Source organism: Alosa alosa, chromosome 16, assembly GCF_017589495.1.
Source record: "Alosa alosa isolate M-15738 ecotype Scorff River chromosome 16, AALO_Geno_1.1, whole genome shotgun sequence".
Lineage (NCBI taxonomy): Eukaryota > Metazoa > Chordata > Actinopteri > Clupeiformes > Clupeidae > Alosa > Alosa alosa.
This window is the reverse complement of record NC_063204.1, coordinates 11,681,017-11,706,969: the sequence shown is the minus strand read 5'-3', so window position 1 is coordinate 11,706,969 and position 25,953 is coordinate 11,681,017. Positions and strand designations below refer to the sequence as shown.

Sequence of the window (25,953 nt, the reverse complement as noted above, 5' to 3'; positions counted from 1 at the left end):
TTAGTAAGATTTTTGGAACAATTTTTGGAAAGATTCGCTATTAATTAAATTCACCTTTTATAGTCACATTTATAGTTAACATAGTTAACTTCTTTTGTGTGTGCGTGTTTGTGTTTTTAACTCATGTAAACGAATGTATGATCCTCCTAGTCAAATGGTAATCGATGAGTCTTCCCGAAATATTCCCGGTTGGTCCTTGGTTGTTAAGCAACCAAATAGTGCTACGCCAAACTTGAGCGCTCTCCCTGAACACCTCCTGTTGACAATCTCAGACTCGTAACGACAGTGCTTAGGGAGAGTGAGGTTGCGTAAACTGTGATAGCTGACAATATATCTGAAACAACCGATACTGAATTGATTCACTTATGGCTGAAGATCACCCAGTATGCCTAGTAAGTTTCAGTGGCTAGAAAACCCAAATGCGTTATCACGTAACGTGAATATGTTATCACGAACAGTTCTATCTTGGCATGGAGTAAATCACAGGAGGCTAACATTAACAGTTATAATGTTAGCTTCTTACTGTTGACGTTTTTTTTAACTTATCGACAGCCTCTAGAAATTATAAGTAGACCTAGTTTCAGCTATATAAAGTAACAAATATGGTAGTTATTAGTCTTACAGTAATATAAAGAACACACAACATAGAAACAGGTGTAGAAGCTAGCTGACTTAACATGACAAATGATGTTATGATAAGGTAAAGTTAACATTACACCATGATAAAGTTGAGATGACGTGCAGCGACACGGTAACATTTACTTATCGTTACCAGGTAGTTGGAGAGACATTTTGAGGATGTATTGAAATTAATCTTACTTCACTGATTTATTTCAGGCTTCAGTTATGTACTACTTCCGAGATGGGCAGTATCGACAAGCCATCAGTTCAGCAGTAGAGTATCTGAAAATGTATCACCACGACCCAGTGCTTCAGCTATTAAAAGCTCTTAGCATTTTGATGGAAGGTAAACCCCCTCAAAATTGGATTACATATTTCAGTAGGATACTTATCCACTCAAAACCATTGGATTAGCAGAATAAACTAACGGGGAAGATTATATTTGATATTGAATGTAAATAACATGTTCATTTGACCAGACAATAGTGATTGATTGACATTAAATCATTAAATTGAAACATTAAATCACTCTCAAGCTCTGGCTTAATGGGTTACAGGTCGAACCCAAGAATCCATGCGAGAGTTGCAGCAGCTAAAGGACAAGTCCAGTGTCTCTCTTGCATCCATGCTGGCCCTGATATTTGCACACAGAAAATGTGAAACAGTTGGTCAGTTCGCACAGTCAGTCATATAGCCTTTGCATTCACATAGCCACACATGTATCCAATGTATTTGCATTATGCTGAAAGAATACGTTTGTTACAGTTAGTATAGTTTGATTTTTTCACAAATCCATATCAATTCTGTATGAGTACACGTTAATAACAGGTTAAGATGATTACTGAGGCTGCATATAACTTCAGAAGTGTCCCGTGATGCAGATCGAGAGGCTGTTTCTGACCTGGAGGCGTTGTTGCGCTCCAGTCGTAAGAGAGCGGGAGAGAAAGCGCTGCTGTACGCTGCCATGACCTTGTGGTTGTTGGGTCACTGTGCTAAAGGCCGGGACTACATCGACAGGGCCGTGAAGATGAGCAACAGTTCACCACAGGTCAGTGCAACGTGTGCCAGCGAACAAGCAACAACAACGGCTTCCTGACAATGCCAGCTTAAAGGGGAACCTGGAGTGTTGAAATCAATAGTGAGAGTTTTCTAAACATGTGTTTTTTGTGATTTGCTGCTGCAACACTACACTTTTTCTAAAACACACTCTCTCTCTCTCTCTCTATCTATCCATCTCTTTCTGTATCTCTCTCGCACTATCTATCTGTCTGCCTGACTATATACTGTGTCTGTATATCTAACTATTTATCGCCTATGAGAGGAAAACAGATTCAACTTTTAGGCTAAGGGATTTCTTGATATTGCACACAGAGAGCATGTTGATGATCATCATCTTTCAAAAAGTTCAACTCTGTGACAGGCTTTGATCATGAAGGGCTGGATGCTGTTGAGCTCCGAGACAGACCAGCAGAGGTCCCAGGCTGTGCACTGCTTCGATAGCGGGGTGCAGGACTCCATTCATGTGTTTGGACTTATTGGCAAGGTGGAGTGATATTTTAAAAAATATTAAAATAGAAAATAAAAAAAATAATCATCGTTCATGCTGTGGTTTTAGGTGTGCCTTTATTTATGTATTGGTCCCATAGTGATTTACAGCATACAGTACAGTAAGTAAAGTGCAGTAAGTGAACTCTCTGGTAACTGAAGAGTGCGTGACCTTGGTGTTTTTAGCATCCTGTAGCCACAGACTCAGCTCGCTGCAGTGATGACTAGAAACACAAGGAATGTGAGGGAGGCCAGTAAGACAGCACTGGGTGATGGCTGGTCCTGTCTTTCAGGTGGAGTTCTTTCTGATGAAGCAGAACTACTCGTGGGCCATGGATGTGGTGAACCAGGTCATCGCCTCCTTCCCCTCCTTCACTCCAGCTCTCTCGCTCAAGATGGCCGTCTTCATGGCCAGCCAGGACTGGGAGCACGTCAGGGAGATGTGTGACAGGTCTCATGTTTGTTTATTTACTTGGAGTTCTTATCTAACAGTACCCTGGAAATCCAGAGTTCTCCCGAAAGCACAATTTGAATAGTCTCTGCGAGACACTCTGGCAATGAATAATGATGCACGTTACTTTTACCCTTTTCTTTGCAAGGAACCAATCACATCAGTGTATCTGATATAGGCAGGCCTTGAGGCGAGCTAAACAGATGACGACAACACTGCAACGAATCAGTCAATAAACATTGGTCGTAGTGTTCTCCAATTGCGTCAAAGTCCGGTAATCAGTCAGTATACATTGGTCGTTGTTATCCAATTGTGTGTAGTGAGATTTTCAAATGCATGCTTGGTGCTGCCCCTTGAGTTGGGCCATTTTCACTATTCGTGGCCAGGCCCTTACTTTTTCTAGATTAGCAGGGTCTGGATTTTCCAGGCTAATCTAACAGTCATACATAACATACTTGTAGGACATTTAGTTAGCCCATGGAAAGTGCTGGTTTATTTGCTATAAGTTTTTATCTAACTGTTTTAGTGATGTTTAGTTAGTGTAACATACAGTACAGGCTCACGTATGTACATTGAAGGGAAGACCAAACGCAGTTTTGAGATAATAATAAAGGAATTTATTAAATAAAGTTAACAGAGGCTAAGATTAAGGGATAAAGATAGAAGTGTAGTGCAGGTCAGTATGATGTAGAGTAAATAGAAATGTGGTGTTAGTCAGTATAGAGGAAAACGGCAAAGAGACCAAATCAAGTCCAAGCCAGGAGAAGAACAGCCCCGATTGCAGACTGAGCAGGCCTTAAGTATTGCTCCCAATCAGGCACACCTGTGGCCTGGAAAATCCAGACCCTGATAATCTAGAAAGATTAAGGGTCTGGCAAAGAGCAATGTAATGGCCCAACTCGAGGGGCGGCAACAAGCATGCATTTAAAAATCTCACTGCACGCAATTGGATAACACTAGACCTTGTTTACTCTGAATGATTTCGGACTTCGACGCAATCGGATAACACTACGACCAATGTGTACTGTCCTCCAACGTTGCAGCGCTGTCTTCATCAGTTTAGCTGGTTCCCCGAATTTGTTGGGGTAAAAGTAACGTGCATCATTGCTCTTTGCCAGAGTGTCTTGCAGAGACAATTCCATTGTGCTCTCGCGGGAACTCTGGATTTCCAGGGTAGCACACCTGGGCAACAGATAGGGGAAACTAGCACCCTGGCACGTCAGTGCCAATGGGCGGAGTTAATAAGGCACCCCGACACACAGACTGGCAGGGCCGGAACAGTTAGTCCATGGAAACCTTTGTTTATTTGCTTTGAGTTATTATCTAACAATATTACTGTAGGGCATTTAGTTAGTCCACAGAAAGTGATTTGTAGTTATATTAGTCTAACGGTCCTTCTAGCTATGTCTTTCAAATGTCTTTTCGTAATTGTTTTTAGAATCTTTGAACATGATAAGTGGAACTTGAGAGCACGTCAGATGATGGTCATTTTGGCTTTGGCTAAAGATGGAGACTTGGCGCAGGTAACTACAGAGTTTTTAGTACAGTGTGTTCACTGGCAAATATCAAACATTACCCTGTTGGTCCTTTGGGTCATTATTTTCATTTCAGTCATTCTGAGCAAAAACATTATTGTTTTTTCCTGTTCCAGTGTTCCAAGGCCTTTCCTCTAAATGGTAACGGGTTAGAATGTTATAAAAGAATGTTAATAACGTTCCTTTAAAAATGACATTGCCTTTACAAATTGATTTATGACCGGTGGCACAATACTATAGGCTTTTCTTTACCCAACACCCTTAAACCTGTTAAAAACACTGTGTCTGAATTCAGGTGTGGGGCAAGATTTGAAAGTATTACGTAAGTATTTGCCTACATACTGGTAATATATATTGCCATCGTTATTAACCGGCTATCTAAAATTAGCCGAAAATAGCGTTTTCACTCCAGAACAAGTGAAATTGATTTTGTTCCCATTTTCGGTTATGTTCATCCAAAAATTGTGTTCGTTTCTGGTTTTCCTTTTCATTCCTTGAACCGTTTCTAATTCCTGGTTTGCATATTGCATAGGTCATGTAGATTGCCAAAGTGGAGTGTCGTCGGCAAATGTGTAACGTGTAGCGTGTAAAGTGTGACGTGACCTGGCAGGTGGGTTTTGTGTTGCAGGCAAAGGACCACCTCCAGTCCTTGATAAGTGCCCTAGAGATGCAGGAGCCCAGCAACCCCAAACTCCATGCAGACATGGTCCTGCCTATCAGCAGGCTGGTGCGTAGAGCTGCTCTCCGCTATTCTGCTCCATCACCATCACTTCCCTCCACCCCTTCTCCTTTCTTCCTCTCTCAGTCTATACCACTCTATCACTCACCCCTCTGTCTCTCTCTCTATCTTCCTATCTCTCTGGTGAGGCTGGTGAGTAGAGCTACTGGTCACTCGAGCTCTCTGTTGAAGGGGAAAACCACAAAGACTGGAAGATCCCATAGACTGGAAGTTTTATTACATAATTGTGTCCTTGGTTTATTAAAGTAATTTCACAGTGTTTTCATTTGCACATTCATTCATTTCACTGGCAGTATATTATTTCTATCAAGATAATATTTGTTCTTGGGAATGCATTATAACAAATACAACATGTGGCCCTTGGTTTATTTAAAAACCTGGAGCTAGTACAGTAACCACTATGTGCATGTTTTTGAATAGCTCCCTTGTTCACGGTCGTGTTTTCCCACATTGTTACTGCAGTGTGTGCAGAGTGACGCGGCAGTGCTGCAGGTCCTGGTCCCCTTCCTGCTGCGAGTCCACGCCAAGGCCACGGGAGATGCTGACGTTGCCAATGAGCTGGGTCACCTGCTGTTGATCCAGGGCAAACCAAAAGAGGCTACCAAGTGGTTCTCTACAGCCCTCAAAGCAGAGGAGAGCAGCTTAACGGCCCTGACCGGTACCTGCACCACACCGTCCGCCTCTGTCTGACGGACACTTAACACTTAAAGGAAAACATATATCTCTGTTTCTCGAGGTCACCGAGTACTGTCGACGTGAAAAAAAACGGTGCTACCCAGCTCGAGCAGCCAGGCAGCTACAGTACTATAAGTATAGTATAAGTATATATACTCTTTTGATCCCGTGAGGGAAATTTAGTCTCTGCATTTATTCCAATCCGTGAATTAGTGAAACACACAGTGTACACACAGTGAGGTGAAGCACACACTAATCCCCGCGCAGTGAATGCCAGTCAGAATTGTCAGAGTTCTCCTTTAACTATTACGGGACTTACTGGCCATTTCAGCTGGTCCATGATAAACATGAAACAATGTTTAGGTTCATGTTACCTTGCTCATTTGTTTGTTTGTTTGTTTGTTTGTTGTACAAAAGGTTGGGTCAGTGGTGTTGAAAGCCTATTTTCATTTGGATGTTACATAAGTGAATATGCTGTACAGTATGTGTAACGTGTGTGTGTGTGTGTGTGTGTGTGTGTGTGTGTGTGTGTTCTCCTGCAGGTCTGGTGCGGTGCCAGTTGCTGAGTGGTGAAGAGGTGGAGGCAGCCCAGCAGCTGGAGTTCCTCACTGAGATTCAGCAGACAATAGGACGCTCTGCAGTATGTCACACACACACACATGCATACACACACACACGCACACTCACACACTCACACACATCCCCCTACACACTCATATACCCACACAAACACACTGCAGCTGGAGTTCATCATTGAGGTCAGGCAGAGCCAGGGATTCTCCTCACTATGTGACGCACAGACATACACACACTTACATTTAGCACTGTGTCAATGTTAGTGTGTGTGTGTGTGTGTGTGTGTGTGTGTGTGTGTGTGTGTGTGTGTGTCTGTGTCTGTGTCTGTGTGTGTGTGTGTGTGTGTGTGTGTGTGTGTGTGTGTGTGTGTGTGTCTGTGTCTGTGTCTGTGTGTGTGTGTGTGTGTGTGTGTGTGTGTGTGTGTGTGTGTGTGTGTGTGTGTGCTCGCGTGCGTGTGTGTGTGGTGTGTGTGTTAGGACGTGTCGTTCCTGCGAGCGCTCTCATTAAACAGGAATGGCGGTGAGCAGGAAAGTGTGACCAGTCTGCTGAAGGAAGCTGTGGAGCTCCACTTGCTCCAACTGAGGGGCGTCCCCCTGGGCCCAGACTACCTGTACAGGCTCGACCCCAACTTCCTCTTCCAAGTGGTGCTGCTGCACCTCTCCTACATCCAGGTGAGGGCGCTGGAAACCTCTTACACCAGGTACACACTCACCTGTGCTGCATACATCTGATTGAGTCAACTGACTGTGGGCCCTATCATGACATTCTAAAGTGCATCGTCCTTTCGTCAAAAGTCTATTCAAATTTAGTAGGATGTCCAGTTCACATTGGGAGGGTTTCGTTTATCAAACGTGGAGCACATGGCGCAACAAGGTGTTCCTAGGTTTTTAATCAGTCATATGGGTGTGTTTGGGGCGTAACATCATTTTAAACCAATGAGAATGACATCTGTCATTCCTTTAACGGCTTGGTAGCGATATGTCAAATAAATGCATCGGTATTTTGGCATTCAACGCATTTGAAGGAGGCTGCTTTGCGAGACCGTATGGAATAGTCATTCTTAAACCATGCTTTACTAAAACCTAGCATAGCCTTCACACATTTGCACTCGTCTATTATTTGAACTCATTGGCAAAGTGAAACTAACTTCACCAAGGAGTCAGTCAATGACAAGACAGTTATATGCAGTTACTTTCACTATTGACTGACAATGGGTTATCACCGAAAACATAGGCTGGAAAAAGCAACACTTACCCTAATATTGCTCAAATGACTGAATAAAACAACATTTATCCTGCAGAGGAGTTGCTTATATCTCGTGACAGTGCGTCTTCAGCTGTGCTCCATACGTGTCTCTCGCCTCTCCCCTAATCCCTTTTAACCGTCATTACCATCTGCCACCGATCACCTGCCAATATGACTGTTGACATGCGCTCTTAAAATAGCATATGAACAACTCGCCAGTGACTTCTGACCAGGTTTAGGTGGTGTATGATAGCGATTTTTAGACAACGCGCCAAGCCCCTCCCTAGGTTGTTAATTGCCACACCCCTGGGCGCAATGCTTAAAAAATAAACGTGCAAAATACCAAATTAAACTTTCCGCGGGTGAATAACGAGTTTACTTGGCCTATAAACCTGATTTCCTGAACATTCTGTGGTCTCTCATCGCTCGTCTCCTCAGGTCTGAACGTGGCTTTTTAGTAGAAGTGTTATAAGGAGAATGGCATGTGTTTGTGTGTGTGCGCATGTGCTTTAGTGTGTTTACTGAAGTGCCCTTGCCTCCCCAGACGGAGGTCCATGCCCAGGGCCAGCCTCTGCCCTTTGGCCTGAAGCACTGTGTCATGATCTTGGACGTGGTTCTGAGGGCCGCTCCGGGAATACTCACCTGCTCCTACCTCACGGCCTTCGTCAAGTTCCTGTCAGGTGAGGCCAGCAGCCGGTGCGCTTTTCAAAAGGTTTTCAACCACTCATAATCAGGCATAATCAGATCTAAAGGCGCTGACATTTTCTTTTTTTTAAGCAATTTCACTGTTCATTCACTCTTTCTCAATTTCACAATGATAAAAGTCTCATTGTCATTGTTTACAAAAAAAAGGTAAGCATGAGGGACATAAACAGTAAGTGTATGTGTGTGTGCTCATGGTCCATGTGTATATGTGTGTGTCTGTGTGTGTGTGTGTGTGTGTGTATGTGTGATCCTGCAGGTGACTGTAAGGTGGCGCAGGCGTTCATGAGCCAGTGTCTGTAGTGGGACACATACTGTATTTATAATCTCTACATCAACTCTAAGTCTGTGTGTGTGTGTGTGTGTGTGTGTGTGTGTGTGTGTGTGTGTGTGTGTGTGTGTGTATGCTCCGTGTGTGTGTGTATGTGTGTGTGCGGGGTCCGTGTGTGTGCATGGTCCGTGTGTGTTTGTGTGTGATCCTGCAGGTGACTGTAAGGTGGCGCAGACGTACCTGAGCCAGTGTCTGGAGCGGGAGCCCACTCTGGCCCCGGCCCACGTGCTCCAGGCCCGTATCCACCTGGCGGCGCGCGACTACAAGCAGTGCCTCAGCAGTCTGGAGTGTGGCGTCTCACACAACTTCCAGGTCAGACAGACCACATGCCGCTGCTGAGTGCTGAGGCAGCACAGCCTGCAGCCTGCTCAGCACTTTATTTATAGATTCTGCCTCATACAGCATCCTTTATACCTTTATGCCTTACTTTCTGTCTAGTGTGCTTGTTTTTATGTGTTTATGTTATATGTGTATGCTTATGTCTTTCTTGTCTTTTTCTCTTTCTCTTTTCTCTTCTATAAAATCATCTTCTCCCTTTCTCTTTCTGTCTCTCTCTTTCTCTCTCTCTCTCTCTCTCTCTCTCTCTCTCTCTTTCTCACACACACACACACACACACACACACATGTGCCTTAGGTGCGTGAGCTGCCGGGGTACCACCTGCTGAAAGCGCGTTGTCAGCGTGAGATGGGGGACTTGGAGGAGGCCATCCGCTCCCTGCGGCTCCTGATGAGTCTGCCCGGCATCCGGAGGCCCATCCCAGGGAGACAGGACTCCTTCACCAGCAGTGAGAGGGCCTCTGTGTTCCTGGAGCTTGCTCACACACTCCGGCTCAACGGAGAAGAGGTAGCGTGCAGGACACACACACACACCCACACACACGTCCACACACACACACACGTAGGCTCTATGGTACACACGCGCACAGGACACACACACACACACACACACACACACACACACACACACACACGCATCCACACAAACACTTAGGCTCAGTGGTACACACACGCACAAGACACACATGCATGCACATACACACACACACACCACACACACACACACACACCACACACACACACACACACACGTCCACACACACACACTTAGGCTCAGTGCTACACACGCGCACAGGACACACACGCTTTCACCAACACGCTCAGGCTCAACGGAGAATAAATAGAGCATAGGACACACACACCCGCTTTCAGCCTCGAAATCCTGCTGTTATTCTGCTGTGTAGGCCTCAAGATGGCAAAGTGCATTCATATACATTTAGTTTCTTTCATTTACCAGCGACTTATAATATGAGGATTAACATTCAGGCTAAAAAAACACTAGCCGCAAAGCCACCCAGGTGTTGAACCGAGAATATCCTTCATTCTTTAGTAATTGGGCAGGGCTTAAAGGTCTCAGACACTGTTCTAGAATTTGTTCAACATAAGGAAATGGATATATTATGGCTAAGAGAATTTCTGATCATTTTAGGCACAGAAATGTTCACTGCTTTAAGCTTTGTGTAGGATACATGCATGTGTGACTGTATGATAAAATGACAGTAATCATGTAACTTGACTTGCTTGCCCACCTGACAAAACAATAACGGTCTTCTATGCAGAAAGCACGTTGATGCCATTGCTTATCAACCTTTGGTCCAGATTTTTGATTCTTGGAATGGTAATGACCAAAAGTTCCAGAGATGCTCTGTCCTAAATCTGCTCTCCGATCTTTGGTCATGAAAACTAAGTGTAATCCTGAAGAAAAATAAAGGGGAACACTTCCCTGGGTCAGAAATATTTGTTGCAGTAAAGCTACAGGGTGCTCATGAAAATAGGCCTCTTGGTCATCAATGAAAAAACATAAGTAAGTATAAGTATATATACTCTTTTGATCCCGTGAGGGAAATTTGGTCTCTGCATTTATCCCAATCCGTGAATTGGTGAAACACACTCAGCACACATTGAACACACAGTGAGGTGAAGCACACACTAATCCCGACGCAGTGAGCTGCCTGCTACAGCAGCGCTCAGGGAGCAGTGAGGGGTTAGGTGCCTTGCTCAAGGGCACTTCAGCCGATCCTACTGGTCGGGGTTTGAACCGGTAACCCTCCGGGTACAAGTCCGAGGCGCTAACCAGTAGACCACTGCTGCCCTCATACAAATTAAGGCACTTCTGTAGTGTGTGACCCTACACGAACAGGAGTGATCTCCATAGTAACCTCACCTGGCTATTCTCTTGGGCAGCACGAAGCCACCAAGGTGATGCAGGACGCCATCCTTAGCTTCGCTGACACCCCGGAGGAGAGCCGTGTGCTCGTGGCCAATGTGGACCTGGCGTTGGCCAAGAACCTGGTGGACACAGCCATCAGCATGCTGCGTAGCGTCGAGCCCAGTCAGCCCAACTACATCAAGGCCAAAGAGAAGATGGCGGCCATCTACCTGGACAGGAAGAGGAATAAAAACCTCTACATCGCCTGCTACAGGTGAGCCTTGTGCAGATTACTGTGGTGAGAATAAAAATCTTTGGTTGCAGAGTCACCCTAGTGATTTTCAAACTTAAAGGAACACAGCGACATTTTGGGAAATTAGCATATATCCGTCTACCTCAGAGTTAGATAAGAGGATACATACCCTTCACTTATTTGCACGTGCAATATCCTATCCTGGCATTGTTTGCCTAGCTTAACGTAATTAACTGGAAGTGGGTTACTTTAGACCAGTTAGTCCATAGCTAACCTGTAGCTGAAAGGAAGCTATAGGCTAACTGGTGTAACCCACATCTGTGTTCGTTTAACCAAAAACTTAATCCTAAACCTAAACTTAAGCAATATCCCAAGACCAGATGTATTCACTCAAGAACAGTACTGTATTTACTCACACCATTCTGTTTTACTGTTGGACATATTAAATCAATTCAAGACACAACATAACCAGTGGCATAATGTTGTTCCTTTAGGGAGCTCTGTGAAGTGATACCTAATGCTCACACGAGTGTTCTCTTAGGTGACGCCTACATGAAAATTCAAGAGGTATGCTGAAAATGGAAGTGTGTCGTGTTCAGTTATGTTTTTTTGTGTGTTGGAATTATTTTAGTGCTTTTGCTGGATGTTATTGGACCAAATAATTAAAAATATATCAACCATTAATCTCTTAGATTCTTTCCAGTTGCATTAAAATCTTTGTCTATATGAATTGATGGCCTCCTGTATAATGGTGTTTTGCTTGTACATAGAAAGGACTTGTTGATGATGGCTTGAACCATAACTTGTATATTGCTGATGTGTTAAATACCCAAAGCCAGAGAAGGCCATCACAGTCTACCTGGAGGCAACAGAAAAAGCCCCTAAAGACCCAACGTTTGCCCAGAAGATTGGCCAGGCATATGTGAAAACCCACCAATATGACAAGGTACAGTACAGCTCAGGCAGACAGGAATCCGTGCTGATTGTCTATCTAGACCTCACAGACCCTGATTTCACTGCTGATGCTACACGCTAACCTCAGCTTTATGTATTAGTCATGTTTCTGTGCTTCTGTCAGAATGAAATTGCATTTTATTCCAGTGCATAGTGCATAAAACACACTGTATTAGATACAGTATAGTTATAAGATATAAAGATCAAGGAAGACATTGTTGCTAAAACCAGTGTCAGAAAAGGAGAAAAAGCCACATTTTGCATTTATTAACATCATTGACTTCCTTGCCTCCTCTGTAGAGCCTCCTTCAGTGTGCTCTTCAAAGTACAGCCTTTTCTCCTTTTCTGATTACTTCTAAGCCCAGCACTCTTGAAAAAAAAAAAAAAAAAACCTACCCTTGAATTCTGCTCAAACCAGCGTGCAAGTGTATGTAATAGGAACACATGAGGACTGAGATGTGTGAAGCCTGCTCCTGGCCCCCTATTCCACGAAAACCATTGTGCGAATGTGTGTAATAGAAAAACGAATGAGGGATTGAGATGTGTGAGAGGTTCTGTGAGTCCCTCTGTGTGAGGGTGTATATACATATATACATATATACATATATACATATATACATATATACATATATACATATATACATATATACATATATATATATATATATATATACATATATACATATATACATATATATATATATATATACATACATACATACATACATACATACATACATACATACACACACACACATACACCATACATATGTACATATATACATACATACATACACACACACACACAGACATACACCATACATATGTACACATACATACATACATACATACCGTACACACAGACACACACACACACAGACATACACCATACATATGTACACATACATACATACACACACACACACACCATACATATGTACACATACATACATACATACCGGTACACACAGACACACACACACACACATACACCATACATATGTACATATATACATACATACACACACACACACAGACATACACCATACATATGTACACATACATACATACACACACACACACACCATACATATGTACATATATACATATATACATATATACATATATACATATATACATATATACATATATACATACATACATACATACACACACACACACACCATACATATGTACATATATACATATATATATATATACATATATATATATATATACATACATACATACATACATACAGGTACACACACACACACACACACAGACATACACCATACATATGTACATATATACATACATACATACATACATACATACATACATACCGTACACACAGACACACACACACACACCATACATATGTACACATACATACATACATACATACATACACACACACACACACCATACATATGTACACATACATACATACACATACACACACACACACAGACATACACCATACATATGTACACATACATACATACACACACACACACACCATACATATGTACATATATACATACATACACACACACACACATACACCATACATATGTACACATACATACATACACACACACACACATACACCATACATGTACATATATACATACATACACACACACACACACCATACATATGTACATATATACATATATACATATATACATATATACATATATACATATATACATACATACATACATACATACATACATACATACCGTACACACAGACACACACACACACAGACATACACCATACATATGTACACATACATACATACACACACACACACATACACCATACATATGTACACATACATACATACACACACACACGTACACACACATACACACACACACACACACACACACACACACACACACACACACACAGACATACACCATACATATACATATATACATATATACATACATACATACATACACATACACACACACACACACACACACAGACACACACACACACACACACACACACACATACACACATATATGCCGGTACACACAGACTGTACACACAGACGCACACCATACATGTGCATATGCCATATACATACCTACATACATACACAAGTACATATACAAATACATACTGTACATCCCTATAAGATGGGACAGTCATAAGCTTTAATAACCATTGAGCCATGAAGGCCTGTAGCAAGGTCCCTTCACACGGTATGCATTATGAATCCCAACTACTTAACACTTAGTTGGGATTCATAAGGATTCATTCATCCTTAACACATACTATTTTATTATTATTATATATTGCTGCAGTGTTGCAGAGACAAAACCCATGATACAAATATGATACAAGTATTATGAGATATACATAATAAAGTAATCTTGAATATCAAAACTATAAATCTGTAAATACTGTAAATCCTCTGTGAGCTCAAACAGAGACAGGTATTGGTTTTCCTTGAAAAACTACACAGATACATTTTGAGACCTTTTCTTCCTGGTGTCCTTGAAAGTGATCTCATAAAAGAGGTGACTGATGCTTCTCTCTCTCACTCTCTCTTTCCGCAGCGAGTGAGTTGGCCACCATGTTGAGTTATGTGGGGTACCTGAAGGTTTTGGCGCGAATCCAAGAGGAAATAAATGTCTCTCCAGAGGAAACATTAAAGAAGGTGACTCACCTCTGCTCCAACCTCTCACAATCACCTCACCAAACCCCACTGCTAAACTCACCACAACAGTTAGAGCAACTGCACAGCCAAACTGAGATGGGACTAGTAACTTGCCTTTCTGTCCATATCTGTCACTTTCTCTCCCTCTCCTTTCTCTCTTCTCTATCTCTCTTTCTTTCTTTCTCTCTCTTTTCACTTCCTGTCTCCTCTATCTCCTCTCTCCTGTCTTGCTCATGGTGTCCCTCTCTCCCCCCTCCCTCCCTGCCTCATCTCTCCTATCTGCCCTTTCTCTACTTCTCCCTATGCTCTCCCTCTTTCTCTCCCTCCCTCCCTCCTAGTTTACCCCCCTCCCTCTCTCTCTCTCTGTCATTGTCTGTCTCTCCTTCCATCCCCCATCCCTTTCACTATCCTCCTCTACCTCATCCCCCTCACTCTATGGACCCTTTCAACAAGGTAAACAAAAACAATGTTTGAACGTTCTATTTGGGCCCCAATCTACTTCCTCTGCATTAAGATAACATATGGAATGTTTAAAAGGAAGTCTTGTGGGGCCAACTATGATGCTGATAATGGAACTCTCTTGAAAGGGTCCATATCCTCCCTCCCTTAGGCGGGGATCACACTGGCCAGTGGCAAGCGGCAGGTTTCCTATTGTTCTCTATGCTTCGGAACAGCGGAACAGTGGCGCTAGCGGAACAGTGGCAGCGCTAAGCGAATTGTGTGGCGCTAAGCGGTGGCAACTAAGCGGCAGGCGCTTAGCGAACAGTGGCAGCGCTAGCGGAACAGTGGCAGCGCTTGCGTAACGCTACCGTTGAACTTGGTTCAACTTTCAAAGCGCAACGCGAGCATGTTCAGTTGTCAGTTTAGGCAAAGCGTTTGTGTTACTTAGGAACGAGATAGAACTTATTGTGGTCTGAGTGTTGCATTACGCTTGCCGCTGGCCAGTGTGATCCCTCTTTTCAGACATGCAATAAAGTCTGGATATTTTATTTTATTTTTTTATTATTTATTAGTTTATTTGTCACGGACAATGCAGCGCACATTATTACATACATAGCTATCACAGTCAATGCTATAACAATGTCTGTAGATGTGTTACATAAAAGGTTTCTAGCCAGTTGGCTAATTTGCAATCCCAGTCCCTGGTCAGACCTTTCTAAAAACATATTGTAGTCTAAAAGTAGTCTAAAAAGTGTAGTATACGTGTGCATACACCTCTATACACATAGAGACCAACAAAACATGAAGGGTAATGTTAGTGTTCATACCCTAATCATGCACATCAGGACAACCACAACATATAGGAACATCACAATCAGCAAGTCACGTAACACAACCCCCAGACACCCGCAGACTCTCACTTATACGGACAGCCAGTCACAACATACACAAATACAATAACACAGACAGCAAATCACATACAATACAACCCCCCCAGATTCCTAGCACCCATAAACTCTCACCTATCTGAACAGCGAGTCACACACAACATACAATAACACAGGCGCAAAACATCACATCACGTGCTACACAACCCCCAGATACCCAACCGCCCATAAACTCACCTATCTCACGAACAGCCAGGCATCTACACAGACAGTACAGTAAAACACAGACAATAGAGGGTGTGTGTGTGTGTGCGAAACGTCGTGTCTTAGTGGTCACATCCCTGATTTACTTTCAGCCAATGTTTTACTTTACTGCTAAATGTTCTGTTTGTGTTTCATTCTAAAAGCGGGTTCCTATTACTGAAAAACATGACTGGCCGAAAGAAGTTTTGCGCCCCTCTACTGTGCAGTTACCACCCACTGCTCCTCTTGTGGCCGCGCTCCTTGCCTTTGTTTTCATGACAAATAGACAAAGTACAGAGGGCGCCAGATTATTTGCGCATTTAAAAATTATTTTAAGAAAAGAAAACTTATAGCCTAGAAATCTAGACGCACCTTAGCGGCAGCAAAATTAAGTAAAATTAAACAGTGATGTGATGTTATTGGTTTCTGGTCCATTATTTTCAGTGCCTGTTTGTATAATGATGTGACTGGTTTGACGGTTGTCTGGGAGGCTTGGCCCCATACGGTAATACAGTTATGATAAGTGAGAGAGTATCATATGAGATTCATATCTGAACACACAACTCTGTTTGAAATCCATTCTTAATCATTTTTGCAGAGGAGGCTTGTGTGTGTGTGTGTGTGTGTGTGTGTGTGTGTGTGTGTGTGTGTGTGTGTGTGTGTGTGTGTGTGTGTGTGTGTTAAGGTGTTCTGTGTGTGTCCCCAGGCTCTGTCCCTCCAGAGGAAGGTGTTGCGCCGTGTGTCCGTGGAGCAGCCGGAGCAGCTGGTGCAGCAGGCAGCCGTGGCCTCCTGGCTCTTCTGTGCCCTGGCCCGCATCAGGCCACACCTGGAGGAGGCCATCCTGTGCTATACGGAGGCCCTGCACCACACACCTGCAGACGCCAACGTCAGTCACACACACATGCAATAATGCACACACATACAGTACACACACACACACACACACACACACACACACACACACACACACACACACATGTAATAATGCACACACACACACACACATGCAATAATGCACACACACACACACACACACACACACACACACACACACACCACACACACAAACACAAACACGCTGCTTTGGATCAAGTACTGACCCAGAGCTTTGTGTATGTGTGTGTTGTGTGTGCAGATTTCACTGGAGATGGCTCAGCTGTATCTGAAGCACAACAAACTGGACCAGTGCAGGGACCACTGTGAGGCAGCAGTGACGTCCCAGCCCAACCACCCGGATGCCACCATGGTGCCTACCGCCCTTTACTCCTCACAGCTAGGCCCTACATGGACAACACTGTAACACTGGACAGACAGTCCCCACAGAGTGTTAGAGAGTTGCACTTGACATGTACACAGATTACACACAAATGTACTGTATATGCAATGGCATCATTTTACTGTAACTCCTTTAGTTCAGATGCTGGAGGTCGTCCTGGGTGTACCCATAGTGTACATAAACTCATAAGTCTTGTGGTTCAGTATGTGTGTTCAACCTTAGCTGAGCGTGTGTGTTGGTGTGGTTCAGCATGTGTGTATTTAACCTTAGCTGAGCGTGTGTTGGTGTGGTTCAGCATGTGTGTGTTCAACCTTAGCTGAGTGTGTGTGTTGGTGTGGTTCAGCATGTGTGTATTCAACCTTAGCTGAGCGTGTGTGTGTCGGTGTGTGGTTCAGCATGTGTGTGTTCAACCTTAGCTGAGCATGTGTGTTGGTGTGGTTCTCTGCGCAGCTCCTGGGAGACGTATTGTTCCGCCAGGCGAAGCATGAGGAAGCTGTGAAGGTGTATGCAGACCTGGCCCGGCACCTCCCAGGTCTCTCAGTGCTCTCTCTCTCTCTCTCTCTCTCTCTCTCTCTCTCTCTCTCTTACACACACACACGCACACACACACACATACACATACACACACATGCACACACACATATGCACACACACACACACACACATTATGCACACATATGCACACACACACACACACACACACACCCCACACATATGCACACACACACACACACACACACACACACACACACACACACACACACACACACACACAGAGACAAACACTTTGTATGTTCATCAATGGGTCATTTCAGTTGCTAGGACCTAAGTATCCCCAAAGTTCAGCAAGTATGATCATAGAGTATTTCATGTTCTACAGATAACTTCCGGGTCATGGCCAAGTTTGTAGAGCTCCTGAGGAGAGTTGGGAAGCTGGAGGACATTGTGCCGTTTTTCAGGGTGTGTGAGCGCTTCTCCTGCAAGGCTCCTTATGACGCTGGCTACAACTACTGCAGAGGGCTCTACCTGTGGTGAGAGACAGTCTCCACAGTCTGTGGACCGCAGGAATCTCTGGAAAACACATCTGCTTTGTGCTTTGTTCTGCATCTGCTTTGATCTGGAAGCACGCTTGCTTATCTGTAAATCATACATCATGTAAATGTGTGTGTGTGTATGTGGAAAATATGGGTATATGTGTGTCTATGTCATGCTTGTGTCAATTGCTTGTGCATACTGTACATCTATTTGTTTTGTTTGTGTGTGTGTGTGTGTGTGTGTGTGTGTGTGTGTGTGTGTGTGTCTGTGCGGTATGTGTGTGGTGTGTGTGTGTGTGTGTGTGTGTGTATAGGCACAGGAACCAGGTGACCGATGCACTGATGCACCTGAATAAGTCCCGGCAGGACTCTGAGTGGGGCGAAAAGGCCTTGGACCTGATGGTCCAGATCTGTCTGAACCCAGACAAGGAGACATTCGCCGGACAGATGTTCCAGCCCAGCACAGAGGATGAGGGGTGAGGCTGGACAAACACACACACACACACACACACACACACACACAAACACACAGACAGACACACACCCACTACCCGCAGCCTGTTGTGCTCAGCCTGTAGTCCAGTGGCTGTGTCTCTCTGGTGAAGTCCAGTGGCTGTGTCTCTGTAGTGAAGTCCAGTGGCTGTGTCTCTGTAGTTTAGTCCAGTGGCTGTGTCTCTGTAGTTTAGTCCAGTGGCTGTGTCCCTGTAGTTTAGTCCAGTGGCTGTGTCTCTCTGCTGTTTAGTCCAGTGGCTGTGTCTCTGTAGTGAAGTCCAGTGGCTGTCTCCCTGTAGTTTAGTCCAGTGGCTGTGTCTCTGTAGTGAAGTCCAGTGGCTGTCTCTCTGTAGTCCAGTGGCTGTGTCTCTGTAGTGAAGTCCAGTGGTTGTGTCTCTGTAGTTTAGTCCAGTGGCTGTGTCTCTGTAGTGAAGTCCAGTGGCTGTGTCTCTCTGTAGTCCAGTGGCTGTGTCTCTGTAGTGAAGTCCAGTGGCTGTCTCCCTGTAGTTTAGTCCAGTGGCTGTGTCTCTGTAGTGAAGTCCAGTGGCTGTGTCTCTTTGTAGTCCAGTGGCTGTGTCTCTGTAGTGAAGTCCAGTGGTTGTGTCTCTGTAGTTTAGTCCAGTGGCTGTGTCTCTCTGTGACTCATGCTCCAGCTGTTCTGTGTTCCCCAGGAGTGCCCCCAGCGACGGCCCAGCAGAGAGCAAGGGGGACGAGGGGACCCAGGTGGGCCTGACCACCGCCCAGAGCCTGCTGAAGGAGCTGTGTCCACGCTCCAAGGCCGGCGTGCAGCGCGGCCACCTGCTCTTCAACCTGCTGCGCCTCCACACCAAGGAGGAGCCTCTCGTCCAGAGCGCCGCCACTGCCTTCAGCGACATGATGGCCGGCAAGGTGAGAACGGCACTGCCACACTAACATGTGGGTGCACTGACACCAGGCTAAAACACTCTGAAAAATAATACGCATACACTACCATGCTTAGGCAATATAAAGTGGCATCTTAAGCATTAAAACCATCAACCATTAAGCATCAGTGTACTAAGGGCTCTTTCTGTGAATCTAGGTGTGAATGTGAAACAATTAACTGAAATGCTGTTTGCTTTTAATGTAATAGGGCTTATTCGCAAACACCACCGCGGCCATATTGTTGATATGACATTCCAGTTCTATAGGCTATTCTATGTGACAATCGCCTGTAAGGCCAGATTTAAGCTGAGCAGGCAATAGTAGCCTACAGGCTTCATCTCGCCAATATACAAGGATACAGGATACAAGGAAGTTTATTGTCACATGCATATAGTTGCTGGAAGCAAGAAATGCAGTGAAAGGGAGTATGTCTGGTGTCAAGCCTATTTGTGCAAAGTGGGGATAAAAAGTAGAAAGAGGGGGGTTTAGTAGATTAAGTGGCAAGGGGCTGCATAAGAAAGGTGAGGAGGGATTGGAATTGGGGGGGGGGCAACAGGGGGCAAAAGGAAAAAATCCCTACCAAAAACAACAAAGCAGATCCATCGCTCAAGGGGCTAAACTCCAACTGCCCGGGGTCTTGGTGTGTGTGTTGGGGGGAATGACAGGGGAGATGTGATAGTGTGCTGTGTATGGGGAGAGGGCATTAATGCAATATGTGTGTGGAGAAGCCTCCTCATGAGACAATGTGCTGTGTATTGGGGCCAACAGTGTGCTGTAAGTATGTTGGGGATGTGTTGGAGAAGCTTCCTGGATGAAATAATGTGCACTGTGTATGTAAGGGAGGGGTGGGGGGGGGGGCAGTGTACCGTAAGTATGGTGAAGGACTTACATTGCAGAGCACCGTGTGCTGTAAGTATGTTAAGGATGTGTGTTGGAGAAGCTTCCTGATGAAATAATGTGCTGTGTATGAGGGGAGAGAGAGGGGGGGGGGAAATGTAGGCCTTCAGGTAATCAAGGACATGGGTAGATGGAGGAGAAATCAAAAATAATAAATAAAAGTTCTATGGAATGTGCAAAAAGTTGGAGAAAAGTCAGATATGTGTGTGAGTGTGTGTGTGTGTGTGTGTTTTGGCGTGTGATGAAATAAGAAAATAATAAAAGGTCTATAGCATAGGGTGAGGATGTAAAAGTGCTAAAAGTCTTGTAGGTGTGTGTTTTGGGGGGGGGGGGGGGGGGGGGCATGAGTGCTGAGGAGTGAATGAGTGCAAAGTCAGTATAGTGTGAGTTCAGAGTTATATCAAGAGGCATATCAAGAGTAGATTAACTTAATGGTTGTGGACCCATATCTAAATAGACTCAATAGCATTAAGTAAAGATCCATCATTATTTCTGCTGTAACTTCAATTCGATATTTATAGCATAACTGTCTTGTTTCATATATCGCACATCGCGTTGAAGGCGCTCGAAATGAAGGGTCGGGCGAACTTATATTTGTTCCACGACATCGTTTAAACATGCATGATCGCAGAGAATAAAGCTGCATCTCATTGGACTGAAATTGTATCTTGCGTTTCCCTGTTGCTCACAACCTGCAGCCAAGGACTTTGCTAAAAGTAGTTTAAAGTGGGGTTAGTGACTGTTCTAGTCTGATATCTATGCAACTGTATGGTCTGGATGCAGAAAAAGGCTAACATTTCCAAAAATCCAAGTGAACAAAACACTATACAAATCAGAATTATCTACTGATATCTTTCTCCACTGAGTTTGCTCCTATTTGCCACTTGCCGTGCATACACTGCATAGCCTAAGACGAGCTGAGAAGGGCGCACCATCAATAAATATATTAGGCCACTGCAAAACGTTGGCTAACATTGCCTACTTAGCAATGCTATCCAAGGTAATCTACGGTAGGCGCCTACAGAGTCTGCTGTCTGTAGGCCTACTGTCTAAAACTTATTTAACTTAAGCCCACAGAGGACAATATAATATAGTAGGCTATTAATAATACAGATATAATAATGGCGAAGGATGTGAGGAGTTGGCTGTATGTTTAGCCTATTTATCCTATCTAGCCACAAGTCTCTCCTGCACTGACTCAACTCCTCAGTCTCATTCTCTTCTCGTTTTTCTGACCATAGCCATGGGCGGATTATGAACTTTCGGGCCCCTGGGCCCAGATGTATTAAGGGCCCCCCACTAATTGTCGTATATATGGGAGGGGGGGGTTTGTTTGATGTGTTGTTTGATTTGTTTGATGTGATTTCCTGTATTCTGGTGCATTTTGGGGATAGCCAATACTAAATTCAATCAGATTCATAGCCTACATCCTGATTTGTTGATATTGAGGCAATAATTCCATGCAAAGGCTTGGGCTTCAGGGCCCCCTGACCCCTTGGGCCCCTGGGCCTGGGCCCGGTAGGCCCGTGCAGTAATCCATCCCTGACCATAGCTGTCAACGTTGAGCATTGAAAATAAGGGAGATTTACCGGGTTACTCACCCAAAATACAGGGAAATTTTAACATTCGTCTTTCTTTTGCTATTCCTCTAATGAGAGCAAGAATTCGCACTACAAAACTGCTGGACTAACTAAACGAAGCTAGGTCTAATGAGACTTTGTTAAAGATTGGCGCCTATCGCGGTTTCCCTCCCACACTGTTCTGATCACTTTCTAAAAGCCAGGGCAAGCAAAACGATGCTTTAAAACATCTTTCTGCTTGAAGGGCATAGTAGCAACAGGACAACAGTACAGAGACGGACAAGTCTGGGGCTAATGTTATGAGAGTAATAAAATATGGGATATTTTACGGGAAAATATTAAAACAGGAAGACAGCTGGAAAGAAGTTGACAGGTATGTTTCTGACAGTGGGTGACTCTAGGGCTCTTTGCTGTTGTTAGAACGGCCTGCAGCCTATTGCACAACATAGGCCTACCATCACGTTACATTTTGTACAAGCGATAATGCCAGCGCTGTCGTGCTTGTCAATTGACAGCTGCATTGAATAGACCTACCTATGCATTTTCTATATCAACAAAATGGCCGCTGCGAACGTTATTACCTGAAGTAATAATAATCAAGTTAATGCACTACTACGAGGTTTAAACTCCTCCGCTTCGCGTCGGGGCCGTTTTACAACCTCGACCGTGCATTAACTTCTGTGAACACCGTGTCATCCATTATCCCTTACTTATCACGTAGATCGAATATGCCTAATACCTCAACTTTTCAATGTGGTGAATATGATGCTAACACTGAGCATCTTGTTGACTTCTCCTCGCGATTTGTTTGTGTTGGTTTGTTTATTTATTTATTTGTTTGTTTGTTTGTTTTGTGGGTGCAGTCTGACAGAGAGAGCGTGTCTGCTCTGCTGGGGCTGAGCCAGGCCTTCATGCTGCAGAACCAGGCTCCCCGGCTCGAACCAGCTGCCTCTCGGGTGGAGTGGGCGAGAGAATGGAGGACCTGGGCTGGCCAGCTACTGCTGACCGACATGTACATCAAGTCGGGGAAGTACGACATCGCCACCAAGCTGGCCAAGCACTGCCTCATCCACAACAAGGTCAGATGCTCACCAGGCAGGCGTGCTCATGCATCAACACTGTTCGCATGCTGAGGCTGGAGCATGCAGCATATCATGCACATGGAGGGGCATGCAGGGGGCCTTATTAAATATGTGTGTTTGTGTTTGAGTGTGTGTGCCTCTGTGTGTATTTGTGAGTTTATGAATGTGTATGTGTATTTATGTTTGAGTGTGTGTGTGTGTGTGTGTGTGTGTGTGTGTGTATGTGTGTGTGTGTGTGTGTGTGTGTGTGTGTGTGTGTGTGTGTGTGTGTGTGCGCAGGTGTGTGTATGTGTGTATTTATGAATGTGTGTGTGTGTGTATTTATGTTTGTGTGTGTGTGTGTGTGTGTGTGTGTGTGTTAGTGTGCGCCTGTGTTTTTGTGTATGTTTATGAATGTGTGTGCGTGTGTGTGTGTGTGTATTTATGTGTATGTGTGTTTGTGTGTATGTGTGTATTTATAAAATGTGTGTGTGTGTTTGTTAGTGTTAATTTCGTCAGACGAGACTAGAGAAAAAATGTTGCCATCAACCTTTTTTCCATGACTAAGACGAGACGATGACAAGACTGCACTAATGTCCTGAAACACTTACTAAGACTATCTTAAGATGCATTATTGTTGACGAAAAAAAACGAGACTAAAATGTTTTGCATGAAATAAAACTAAGATAAAATCTCTCTTCATTTTTAAATCTAAAAAATGAGAAGCCTGAATAGCTGTTACGTTTTTCAAAATATTCGAATGAGTTCATGGTTATGCGCAACTTTCCTGTAAGGCTAGTCTACGTGCTGTTGCTGCAACTAGACATTCTCTGCTGCAACCCTGTAAATAAAACTACATGGAACAAGAACACCGGAGATTTCTGCCAGAGTTAGCAAGCTAACTACCCAGGCATTAGGCCACAATGCTACATACCCAGAAGTTGAAGCTTATCTCATACATATACAGATTAACATCCCCCAGAATGTCCATCACGAAATTTTCCATAAAAGTAATGTCAACTATTTAACTAGTTACACTGATGATGCAAAGTTTGCTAGCAAGTAAGCTTTAATATGGAAAGTTAAGCTAGCAAGTTAGCTAAGATAGAGAGTTTAAGCATATTGCCATCTAAGCGTGGCGGAGTAAACATTCATACTTGAGTCTAAGACAGTGTTTCTCAAACTTTTTTCAGATGAAGGACCACTTAACTAATCAATAAAAAAAACGCATACGGGACTACCTAGCTAAAAACAATTAAAAATAGACCTAGCAGTATATTAGTCTACACAATACTCACTGAACCACCTTGCTTATTGTCTTTGCACTTTGCTTAATTGTGTCAGAGGATTCATATGATTTAAACTGGCATATCTGACATAGACAGTGTTGTAGAACTGTTTGAATTTACATACAAGTTGGTTCAATATTGCAAAACAACTCATCTATATTATATTTTACCAGGTCTGCTTGGTGGACCACTTGGGATAACTTATGACCACCAGTGGCCCCCCTGACCACACTTTGTGAAACACTGGTCTCACGAAGATCATGACAGTGGTCCAGTCAAATCTTTACTGTCTATGGTCAAATCCCAGCCGAGCTATAACTGTAGCTCGACTTACCTGTGCATGTAAATATACTGACTGACTGAAATAATTTGTTATAAAAAAAAGACTGAAATGTTTTGACTAAAACTGACTAAGATAGCTTTAGTTTTCTTTTGACTAAAACTAGACTAAAATTACGAGACTTTTAGTTGACTAAAACTTGACTAACAAAAATGATATTTGAATGACTAAATATGACAAAGACTAAAAAGGACATTTCGTCACAAGACTAAGACTAAGACTAAATTAAAAATAGGTGACAAAATTAACACTAGTGTTTGTGTGTATGTGTGTATTTATATATGTGTGTGTGTGTGTGTGTGTGTGTGTGTGTGTGTGTGTGTGTTATCCTTCTCTCAGTCCTGCTGGAAAGCGCTAGAGTACCTTGGCTACATCTATGAGAGTGAGCACTCATACAGAGATGCTGCTGTATACTATGCCGAGGCCTGGAGGTACAGCTATAGAGTCAACCCCACCATAGGTAAGTACAGGGGCAACCACACCATAGATGCAGACCACCCAACCTGTGTGCATTTTGTGTAGCAACCACACATTTTCACATCAAAGTACGCCGGGACGATTTTTTAATTAAAACTATGCAAAAACGAGCAGACATCCAACTTCTCTGGAAAGCTCCCTGGAGCATGTGCATTAGAATCTCCCGAAAATCTATTTCATGCAAGGGTGAAATATACAGAGAGAAAGTGAGAATGAAAGGCAAAGCATAGTGGCCTCTCTTTATGCTATTTTATTTTCAGCCAACGGTGGGTTAAAACTTGACAAGGTGAGCTTAACAAGTATAAGTAAGTATAATTATATATACTCTTTTGATCCTGTGAAGGAAATTTGGTCTCTGCATTTATCCCAATCCGTGAATTAGTGAAACACACTCAGCACACAGTGAGGTGAAGCACACATCCCCGGCGCAGTGAGCTGCCTGCAACAACAGCGGCGCTCGGGGTTAGGTGCCTTGCTTAAGGGCACTTCAGCCGTGCCTACTGGTCCGAAGCGCTAA

At 43.8% G+C, this 25,953-nt stretch overlaps 1 protein-coding gene across 1 annotated transcript in view; it reads left to right on the top strand.

The window, feature by feature from the left end:
• The first annotated feature begins 231 nt into the window (after positions 1-231).
• ttc21a (tetratricopeptide repeat domain 21A) overlaps positions 232-25,953 on the top strand; it is a 31,559-nt gene continuing 5,837 nt past the window's right edge. The window contains exons 1-27 of the mRNA XM_048266996.1: positions 232-392; positions 838-967; positions 1,179-1,289; positions 1,503-1,669; positions 2,042-2,164; positions 2,460-2,617; positions 4,056-4,140; positions 4,781-4,879; positions 5,354-5,549; positions 6,109-6,206; positions 6,619-6,813; positions 7,932-8,067; positions 8,575-8,732; positions 9,055-9,264; positions 10,662-10,900; positions 11,374-11,446; positions 11,715-11,825; positions 12,134-12,158; positions 14,416-14,516; positions 16,794-16,973; positions 17,223-17,333; positions 17,814-17,895; positions 18,244-18,394; positions 18,712-18,873; positions 19,561-19,777; positions 23,133-23,348; positions 25,299-25,419. Of these exons, the coding sequence (XP_048122953.1) occupies positions 366-392; positions 838-967; positions 1,179-1,289; positions 1,503-1,669; positions 2,042-2,164; positions 2,460-2,617; positions 4,056-4,140; positions 4,781-4,879; positions 5,354-5,549; positions 6,109-6,206; positions 6,619-6,813; positions 7,932-8,067; positions 8,575-8,732; positions 9,055-9,264; positions 10,662-10,900; positions 11,374-11,446; positions 11,715-11,825; positions 12,134-12,158; positions 14,416-14,516; positions 16,794-16,973; positions 17,223-17,333; positions 17,814-17,895; positions 18,244-18,394; positions 18,712-18,873; positions 19,561-19,777; positions 23,133-23,348; positions 25,299-25,419 (3,682 nt within the window). The 5' untranslated portion in view covers positions 232-365. The remainder of the gene's footprint in view (positions 393-837; positions 968-1,178; positions 1,290-1,502; positions 1,670-2,041; positions 2,165-2,459; positions 2,618-4,055; positions 4,141-4,780; positions 4,880-5,353; positions 5,550-6,108; positions 6,207-6,618; positions 6,814-7,931; positions 8,068-8,574; positions 8,733-9,054; positions 9,265-10,661; positions 10,901-11,373; positions 11,447-11,714; positions 11,826-12,133; positions 12,159-14,415; positions 14,517-16,793; positions 16,974-17,222; positions 17,334-17,813; positions 17,896-18,243; positions 18,395-18,711; positions 18,874-19,560; positions 19,778-23,132; positions 23,349-25,298; positions 25,420-25,953) is intronic.